Here is an 11,012-nt window from a genome sequence, read left to right as displayed (position 1 = left end):
TCGGTACCGTAGTCTTGCGCAGCCGAGTCGAGTCCCTCTATCGGTGGGTGTGTTCACCGAAACAAAAATGGCAGCCTCCATGCGAGTCATGATACAGTGCAATATCAACAAGTTTTTGCTTGCTCCTGCTTCATGGAGACCACTTGCAAGGACACTGAACGTTTCGTATGCACACAGCGGCAAGCAAAATGAAGATTCATCAATTGAAAATAATCCTTTCTATGAAAAATATGCAGACAAGATAAAGAAATTACAAAGGTAATGTTTGTATCGGTCCCACGTGTGATAAAATATGTATGGCATAATGGCCGTGTATCCAATTGCCGGACACCTTTATTTCAGTGTTTTAAAAATGACAACTAGAGGAAATGCAATCAAGAAAAATTATCACTAGCTATTCCAAATATTCTGAAAATCATGAATATGATAAAATTATTTTATATTTTCAAACCGTTTTCTTTGCAACCCACTTGCGCTTGCTGCACACCCCTCCGCGAAAAACGATTATTTTCGTGCGTGACAAATTACATCATAATTCCGGACGGGTAAATATATTCTTGATTATAATGATGTAAGAATAATTAGTGTGATTTCTTCATGATATGAGTTTTTGTTTGCTTTCTTATGTCGATTCTGAGCAGATCTTTGTAATAAATTGTTTGCTAACTAATTTAATTTTTTTTTACTGCGGTTTGCGCGTTCGATATGGCACTTTCCAGTATTAATGCTCATTTATATTGTGACCCTCACTCAGTCATCAAGTTCTATCGATGCACTGTCGATCGTCGATGGCTCTCTATCACGGTAAACCTCGCGCACGGTCGGGGTACCTTGAGAACTAGCTGTCGACGATCTGATCGATGGAGCAGACGAGATTGAAATTCGGCGAATCAGGTCCATTTTTTCCATCAGAAAATAGATCAATTGTTAATGCAATACTATACTATGTTATATGATATTTTAAGCATTTTCTGTCATTTTAGAGAAAAATCAGGTAATAGCTCTATTTTTTCGCATGTTTTTGCAATCTTGTACTTCGAATTGATCTGTGAAATTGGACTGCGGAAGTCTTACGGTACGAAATTGATTTCGTACCCAGTAATATTCGCGTCCGGAAATATAAGTGTCCGGTAATACAATATGTGACTACATGTATTGTTATAACTTATAGGGGGGGCTATGTAGTATATGGTCATATGGTGTGTGTATGTGGTGGGGATGTTCAAGCGGGGGTGGGGGGTGGGCACTCACACATAGTGCGAGGTTAGCTATACTAACCTGGCACTACGAACTGGATCACGGTACATAATTGAAGTCGGATTAGACGGTAAACATCACTTCACAAAAACGGAAATGTGTACTGAAACTCATTTTCGCTACCTCTCTCTGTTTTGATCCTCCGCTCTTCGGAGATTAGCGATAAATCGCACTGGGATGAAATCTACAAGTAGCTCATTGGTTAGCATGTGAAGAGTACAGGCGATGGGCATGAATTTTATATATATAATGAAGAGTCATCTTCAGGATGGAATCGTTAACAGAATGAGGAAGGGAAGGGTCATACGGCAAGAGAATGGCGCAAGTCATTTCGAAGGGATCCTGGGTGTTGAGTAGAGTAATTCTTGGAGAGGGTTGAAGAGCATCTTGTAAAAGTTTACTCACTTTGGCCAGAAGATCAGTGGGGAGATGGAGGGTTGACGGACAAGCAGCAATAACATGAGTGAGGGGGAGGGGGCGGGGCTCTTCCCATTAAGTGGCTATCCACTCTATTTTTTAAATATAAAATGCATAAAAAGAAAAATAGTCGATGGCGCTAATATTAGTAATAAAATTCACAACTTTAAATTTAATTCAGCTTTTAGGTAATATAACCAAGTCTAAATTCATTGTATGCACAATTCCTATGATTGTTTGAAAGAATATGGACACCAATAAATGCAATACCTTCAAAAACATACTTTAAGATTATTATCGCTGATGATCACATATAAATCCTAGCCTTGAGGAATCTGATGATATTGAAATATTTTTACATATACTTCACAACACCGAGCCATGTTTAGAGGGTGGAATCAGTTTGCTTCTCTTGATTTTATTTATCTATAAACCTTCATACGTCTAATGCGTATGAAGGGGCAAAAATCTGTTAGTATAAATATGAAAAATGAGAGGTTTCTTACCAGTCGGCTCACTTACTCAACGTTCCCATGCTCAACAACACAATGACTATGACTTTTGACTGGCTTAGTGATGACGTACATTCACAGGTAAATACGGAGAGAAATCGTGTGCATGCATAGCCGATTGTGCTAGTACAAGATTCCTGGCCGACGAAGTGCAGAGGTCGGACGTTCAAATGCCAATGACGAGTTTAGAGTGCTTATTTTGTTTTTAATCAATCCAACTGGCATATACCGCCATTAACACTCTAAACTAATTCAGCAACAATTTCCTTTGATCTTATTAGTGAACCAAATATTCTTTCTGTTTTTTTTACAGGTCCAACCCTGAAGAATACCAAACCCGTCTACATGTGATGAAAGAGGGGGAAAAGAAAATGAAAGATGTTAATAATCAGAATCAAGCGCCAACTGTGAGTATAGTACAAACAAGTCCCTGTCTTTTCAAATCACAAATACTTAAAAATCCTTGGCATTTCTTTTTCCTTCATCTTCAAGTGGAGATGCTCCTTTAACACACTGAAGATAAATTGATTGTAGTTAATCCAGGTCTATAGAGCCTTTTATTCCTTTTGTGCAGGCGCACATTTGTAAAAAATAGAACACTTCTTCATTGTCTCCTCTCATATTTTCCCCCTTTTCTTTTTTTTCTTCTGTTCACATTTCCTTTATGTCCCCTCCCCCATTTTCCTCCTCCTTCTCCACATCCTACCCCACCTCTTCCACTTCCTTCCTTCTCCACCTCCTCCATCACCACCACCACCGCCGCCTTCTTCACATCCTACCCCACTTCTTTTTCCTCCTCATCCTCCTCTACCACCACCACCACCACATCTCCACCTCCACTTAATTCTCTCTCCACTTCCTTATTTCTCATCCTCCTTTTCTTTTCCTCATCCTCTTTTTCTCTTCCTCTTCCTTCTACTCAGCTGCCTTCTCCTCCACCATCACCACCCCCTCCTCCACATCCTACCCCACCTCCCCCACTTCCTTCTTTCTTCTCATCCTCTTCTACCACCACTGCCACATCTACCCCTCCACCTCCACTTAATTCTATCTCCACTTCCTTCTTTCTCATCCCCCTTTCCTATTCCTTCTACTCCTCAGCTGCCTTCTCCACCATCACCAACCCCTCCACATCATACCCCTCCTGCTCCTTCACGTCCTACCCCACCTCCCCACTTCCTTCTTTCTCCTTTCCCTCATCCTCCTCCTCCACCACCACATCTATCCCTCACATTCACTTAATTCTCTCTCCACTTCCTTCTTTCTCATCCTCTTATCTTCCTCATCCTCTTTTTCTCTTCCTCTTCCTTCTACTCCTCAGCTGCCTTCTCCTCAACCATCACCACCCCCTCCACATCATACCCCTCCTCACTTCCTACCCCACCTCACCCACTTCCTTCTTTTTCCTCCTTTCCCTCATCATCCTCCTCCTCCACCACCACCTCTTCCACATCTACCCCACCTCCTCCACTTCATTCTTTCTCCTCCTCGTTCTCTTCCCTCTCCTTGACCTTCTCCTCTTCCTCCACCTCATTCCCCTCCTCCTCATTCCCCCTCCCTACTTTTCCTCCTTCTCCTCTTCTACCACAACCCCTCCTCCATGTCTTCCTCCATCTTTTCCTCTTCCTCTACTTTCTCCTCCCCTCCTCTATTTTCTTCCTCGTAAATTTATTTCCCTGTAGAATTATTGGATATGCATGTAGATGTTACAAATCACCCAGAAATGATAGTTTCTGCATCACTTAATTGATTTATTTTTGAGTTTGCTTTGTTTGGCTATTGCAATTTTTATATCTGTTTTTTCCCCACAGTTATCAGACCAACCAAGGCCCAAATTACTGTCTGGAAACAGTGGAGAAGATAAGGTAATAGATAATTGTTCTTCTAATTGTATTAGATATATGTTGGAAAAACTCAAGAGTTTGAGCCTTAATCTTTGAATTGAATATAATAAATCCCATCAGTGATCGAACTACAAAATGAAGTACTCTAATACCAACCAAGATGACTATCCAAGCATTTGTACTGTTTCTGATTAAAAAAAAAAATCCATGTTGTTTATGATTGAAATCGTGTGGTCAGCAGTTTCCATTAAAACTATTGAGGCAAAAAAACAAAGAGAAATAATGAATGAATGATATATTTCTTTTCTATACCTTTTATTGTATTTTTAATTCTTTCCCTCTGTTTTCCTTTTTAATTCCTTTTTGTTTTTCATGCTAATTTTATTAGATTTACTGTCTTATATTTCATTCTTTTTGTTCAATTCTTTTTTTTTTTGCATTTTTTTCTTTCTTTCCTTCATTTGATCTTCTCTCCTTTCTTTTTTTTGTCCTTATTTTCCTTTTTGTCTTCTTTTACTTTTCTTTTTTTTTTTATCTTTTATTTCATTCCCAGGGACTGGACTCCATTGTGAAGATCGATCTCCTTAGAAAGCATTCTGCAGAAGAAATAACAGAGGTAAAGAAAACATTATCAAAAAATAATAATATAACTTAACTATTTTGCCTCGAAATTATAGACTGCAAACAACTAAATCAATTTCCCTATAGCTCTTACGATGATTAGATGCTTTCTCAGATCAGAAAGACAAAAGTATATTTAGAAAATATATTTTGTTCCAGTGCAACACCTATCCTTGTTTGACAGAGGATTTCTGGATCGCAAAGAAATAATTTAGACCAGAACGTTGCGATTTTCATAAATGAATGCTCTGAATACTTATATCAGTATTTGTATTTATAGAGAAATGTTTGCATGTGTGGTAAAATTGTTTCCCACTGACTTTATTTCTACTCATTTATTTAAAGGTAAAAGTCAGTAGTTGAAGCAAACAATTATTTCATGAGAAAGACTTTTAAATCAAGGTTAATTGTCAAAATATGATCGTATATCTACATCTGGTACATAAATGTCAACTTATCTTTGTAAAATCATGAAAAATCTTAGCTCATAATCGATAATTCTGATGATCACTAACACAGAAAAGCATATGTGGGATAGTATATTAATATTGCTTCGAAAAAATACCTGACATGTGGTAGAATTCTTTCTCAGCAATTATGCATTTTTTCTAGAGCAATTTTTTTAAATTTATACATTCAAACACTTTGTGGTAGTTCCATTGGATTCTGTTTGAAATCATTTTGAGATCATTACCACAACTGGTATTCATCTTTAAAGTCAATTTCAAAGGCTTTGATAGCGAGATATCTGTAATGATATTTTGCAAAATATAAAGTGTGAAGCACTCAATTGCACTGAAAGCCAAATTGTAGAATACTCTATTTTATGGATCTACCCAACCAATGTTGGCTATGAGTTGTCTTTAATCATGTTCTCAATCCTTTTTTTTTTTTAATGAATGTGTAATGCCTCAATGAAAATCCTTCTTTTTTCTCAGATATGGAGAGACTTTCACAGAGAAAAGGATTTTATTTGTGCAGTTATACCCGTAAGTCTTATTGTAAACTCTCTGAATGCTGTATAGATTTGTTTTTATATACTTTATGCTAGGAATGATAACTCAAGAAAGAAAAAATTATTGCAGTAACAAAAAAATCAGGGTTTGTCCGTCTTTTTTAGGGGGAGGGGTTATGATGTAAAAGCCCTTATAGAGATATGTGCAACTGTGCATGCACAATGCACTTGAAACAGAGATTCTGGTTGGTAAGTTGTTCGATTTCTCATATTACAAAAAATATATGTTCAAGTTTGCTTCTTTTTTTGGGGGGGTCATATTTGAATTTTAAGAAAATAGAAGTCACACTCCCTGTTTTTCCTTTGCATTTGCCTTTTGCATTGTTTGATGTGAGATGAATAAATTCATTCATTTATTTTGATATTGAAAATGTATCTGCTTTGCCAATCTTTACCCTGTCTTATATTCGTAGATGTTTATTATTAGAACTAAGTACCTTATTTTGTATTTTAGGCTATGTGACAATTCTTGAAACTGTTTTGAATACACTCTATGTTTTCATCCAATTTGTATTTCCAGAAAGACACTTATGCTAAGATTCTCCAGAAGGCGAAAGAGTTCCCTATGGTAAGATACAGGAACATATCTGGGCCCCATCTTACAAAGAGTTACGATTGATCCGATCAATCTCAAGTGTATATATATTATATATATATATAAGTATATATATATCTCAAGTAATGACATAATTTTTTTTCTTCATGAAATTTGCTCAAAGTCCTTTGAAAACAAAGAAGGGCACACTGAATTGTCCAGAAAAAAACAGTGAGTGAATGAATATATGTCATTTTTAGAAAATATTTGGAACAAACATGTATCGTAGATGCTGACATTGCTGGCTTTCCATAGTTGCATATCAGTGACACACCCCCTTATTATCTTCATATGCACTACAGAAGTACATAGGGATGAGAGGTATATAAAGAGAGAGGAATCATCCTTCATTGATTTATTCTTATATCATCCATGTCATAATACATTTGAGCTAATGAATGAACAGTTAAATTGCAATAAATCTTGCCTTTGATTCCATAATGTGTTTGTCAAGTGGTATAAAAAATAACATCGTTATTTCTTTTGTTTACCCCTATACAGTTCTTATATCCGCTACCTAGGGATGAGGGCTATGAGTTCTTCTTTGCTCAGTTCCACAACAACAGCTTCTATTTCACATCAGTAATTAATTATCAGGTGGGCGTTAGTATACAACGTATACGCATCGTCTTGGACATTAGTAAGAATTATATGCACAAGGTACCTTTGAGCAGTTCTAGCATGCCTGAGGCATAGCCGAGGGCGTTTGGACTTTTTCAAAGGTAACAAGTGTATGTAATATTTGAATGCCCAAAACATAAATGATGTGTATTATGTCATATAAGATAGTAATAAGAATCCCTGTTATTCGATTAACCATCATCTCAAAACCTGACTGGTCAATATAACTAATTATTAGTACCAGCCATTAGCAAAGCAAATGGTATTTAGACTGTCTTAACCCTAAATCTCCCGGGTATTCTGATTCTTGTCATTCCGGGGGGGCCATTATGGCCCCCTTAAGATCTCGGCCGCCGATCGCGCGAGCGACGCAAAACTTTGCACGCTGGTAGTGTGCGATGTAATCTACAAGGCTGTATGGTAAAATTTTCCAAAATAATGAGATTTTATTTTATATGAATTAATTATGCTAATTTATGCATAAATCATACTTTTTGCTCTAATTCACTAAATAAAGCTCCTAGAATGCTAATTTTTGGTAAAAATTTTCTTTGTAGCATTCTTAACAATCGTAATTCAAAAAAACTTTGGTTTGGAAATAAATTTCTTATGTATTTTATTGTTTTATGAATTTCTTATGTATTTCTTTGTTTTTTTACTTTTTGTTTTTTATTGTTTTTTCAATTGAAATTGTTCCAGACATAATTCTGATCATAAACAAGGCAAAATTAATAAGTTTAGTTAGTAAAAGTAGAAATAATGATACATTTATGAATTTTGGCTAAATACGCAATTTGCATTGGATTTGTACATGAAATCACGTTTATGAGCAATTTTGGGTCTGACATGCACTTGCATAATGTTGCGTAATGTCGTAACCGCATACCCGGTGTCACAAATTTGGTCTCAAAAATTTGCACGAGACTTGAATGTAAAAAGTCAGTGAGCTGCGAGGTGAAAAAATTTCGCGCAGCAGATATATCGCGAAAATTGTTGAGGGGGGGGGGCCATTATGGCCCCCCCCCGGGAGAATTAGGGTTAAAGGTGACAGGTGTGTCTAGCTATATACAATACCCAAGCAAAATTGTGTATTATTTGTTTATAAAATAGTGACGTTGATCCTTGCTATTTGATAAACCATTATCATCTCAAAACCGTGACCGGTCAATATAACTAGTCGTTAGTCCCAGCCGTTGGTAGATTTCTCTGTTAGCTAAAATAAATTACTGGTCATGTGATTGAGTTTAGCATATCATCACATTATAGTTATACTTAAAATAGTGTTATTTTATTGATTTTGTTTAAAAAAAATTATTGTATCAGTAGTACTCGTCGTGATTCTTACTTTGTGTGCCCTTAAGTTTCATAGGCAGATATGTTCAGTACATGTATATCTTGAATTATTACTGTATTGTAACATTTCTGGTTATCAATATTTACCAATACAATATTTGAGTTTTGTGAGAATTGCAGGATTGAATCAGTTGTGAATTGAATTGAATCAAATATGTTTATGTTCCATTAAGATTATTAGTTTCACATCTGGTTTCAAAATACAAATGCATCTCTACATAGTCAGAATGATGATTACAAACTTACAATTTCCAGTGAGAATACACATATATTTACCGTGTATAATAATAATTGTACATTGATATTGCGAAATATCTTTATGTATATACTCAATGTATATACTCATTACAATGATATGTTATTGTTATCATTAAAGCACAGTATGCTACCAATTAAAATAAACTCATTATTCAAATATTAATTTAATGTTTGCCTAACATTTGTCTGCAGTATAAGTTTAGCCAACTTAACATTTGAGCAGTACAAGTCTGACTCAATGTTTATTTTTTTATTAAAAATAGCTTTTTTCTTTCTTTCAGGCATACCAAGAAAATGCTCCTGCTCTGTTAACCATTACCCATTATCCTGAGCTTCAAGAAGAAAAAGGTACTATTTAGGGATTCTTTTCATTTATGTACCAGATGATCATATAACTCCTATAATATCACAATTCATTGGCTTCCTGCAGGGGCGGAAATCTCTCCCAAAAGGTAGGGGGGGGAATTTGACAAGCAAAAAAAAAAAGGCTATTACCTAAAATTTAAGGTCATTTTGACGAAAATATATTTGACAAGCAAAAAAAAAAGGTCATCTCGTCCGAAAACGCACATTTTATTCACATTTTGAGTGATATATTTCTTAGCATCACCAAAGACCCAAAATAGTAGGGGGGACATTTGATATTGTGTCCCCCCCTACTATTTTGAGCAGGGGGGACACGTCCCCCCTGGGATTTCCGCCCATGGCTTCCTGTATTAACAGAATAATGACAAATTAGTTTGATGGCATTGAAAGCAGTGTGTAAAGTTGAGATTTTTTGTTGTTCCCTTTAAAGGTCAAGTCCACCTCAGAAAAATGTTGATTTGAATCAATAAAGAAAAATCAGACAAGCACAATGCTGAAAATTTCATCAAAATCGGATGTAAAATAAGAAAGTTATGACATTTCAAAGTTTCGCTTATTTTCAACAAAATAGTTATATGAACGAGCCAGTTACATCCAAATGAGAGAGTCGATGATGTCACTCACTCACTATTTCTTTTGTGTTTTATTGTTTGAATTATACAATATTTCAATTTGTACGAATTTGACAATTTGGACCTCCTTGCCTGAAGCACAAAATGTTAAAATTATGGAATTCCATGTGTTTAGGGAGGAATGAAACTTCATTTTACATGACAATGACAAGAAAATCAAAATATTTCATATTTCATATAATAAAATACAAAAGAAATAGTGAGTGAGTGATGTCATCAACTCTCTCATTTGGATGTAACTGGCTCGTTCATATAACTATTTTGCTGAAAATAAGCGAAACTTTAAAATGCCATAACTTTTTTATTTTACATCCGATTTTGATGAAATTTTCAGTGTTGTGCTTGTTGAATATTTCTCTTTTTATTCAAATCAAGTTTTTGTTGGGGTGGACTTGTCCTTTAATATCATCATTGAATTGATTTGTGATCTGCAGACACATACCTGCTGGAAATATTTTTTCATGCTCTTAGTAGCTGTAGCATTCTTAAGTTGTGGAGCGTTGTGGCCCAGTGGATTAGTCTTCGGACTTTGAAACAGAGGGTCATGGGTTTGAATCCCAGCCATGGCGTAATTTCCTTCGGCAAGAAATTTGTCCACATTGTGCTGCACTCGACCCAGGTGAGGTAAATGGATACCTGGTAGGAATTTATTCCTTGAAATGCCACCGCGCTGTAAAAGGTTGCGGGGCTAAAGCCAGGGTAATGATATCCAATTAAGCGCATAGGGACGCATTTGGCAGTGATATGCGCTATATAAGCATGTTGGTATTATTATTATTATTATCATCAAAGTTATAATTGCACATAAAACATATTTTTCTGAAAATTTATTTTTTTCTGTTCTTTCAACAGGAATTGTTCTAATGAGGGGAGAGTTGGACACAAAATTCTTGGTGAGTTTGTTATCGTACACATGTAATTATTTTGTACTGTATGCTATAAAATTGCGAAATGAAGTATGTTCAGCATATTTCAGTCTCATGTAGTATGTTACTTTGTTCACCTACCTGTTCTACTTTACAGTATATTGAAACATATTGTGATAGACGCTTTATTGGTGTTATATATCATTACCATGAAAAGTTAAGCAATCATACTCTTCTGCTGTCTGAAATTTTGATGATTTATATAGATACAAAGTTAAATTACTCATCATGCATCTGTTTGATTTCTTTGCTAGACCGTTCAACAAGCCCAGTTCTTTGCCAACCAAGTCCAGCTCTATTTTGCTTCAGACGATGCTGACAGAATGCGGTTGCTCAGAGATTTTAACAAGAGACCTGCAGATTTCAAGCACATGGACCTGATAGATCAGCTTTCGAAATCTACCGTCAACCTGAGCTAACCATCTCGCCATTTAGAAAATATGGACACTGGGAGCTTTGAAGAAAAGTCGAGTCAATTTAAAACACATGGACCTGATGATCAAATGCAAAGTGGAGCGCCGTGGCCCAGTGGATTAGTCTCTGGACTTTGAAACAGAGGGTCGTGGGTTCAAATCCCAGCCATGGCGTAGTTTCC

The 11,012-nt window shown here is 36.0% G+C and overlaps 1 protein-coding gene across 1 annotated transcript; it reads left to right on the top strand.

Annotated features, from left to right (window-relative positions):
- The first annotated feature begins 3 nt into the window (after positions 1-3).
- On the top strand, positions 4-11,012 carry LOC121423784 (ATP synthase mitochondrial F1 complex assembly factor 1-like). Its single transcript, XM_041619273.1, has 10 exons — positions 4-258; positions 2,500-2,593; positions 3,998-4,051; positions 4,584-4,646; positions 5,590-5,640; positions 6,187-6,234; positions 6,763-6,858; positions 8,775-8,841; positions 10,344-10,384; positions 10,672-11,012. The coding sequence occupies exons 1-10, from the start codon at positions 68-70 to the stop codon at positions 10,834-10,836; spliced, it is 870 nt and encodes a 289-aa protein (XP_041475207.1). The 5' UTR covers positions 4-67; the 3' UTR covers positions 10,837-11,012.

This window comes from Lytechinus variegatus, chromosome 11 (assembly GCF_018143015.1).
Source record: "Lytechinus variegatus isolate NC3 chromosome 11, Lvar_3.0, whole genome shotgun sequence".
Classification (NCBI taxonomy): Eukaryota; Metazoa; Echinodermata; class Echinoidea; order Temnopleuroida; family Toxopneustidae; genus Lytechinus; species Lytechinus variegatus.
This window is presented reverse-complemented; position numbering and strand designations above follow the sequence as displayed.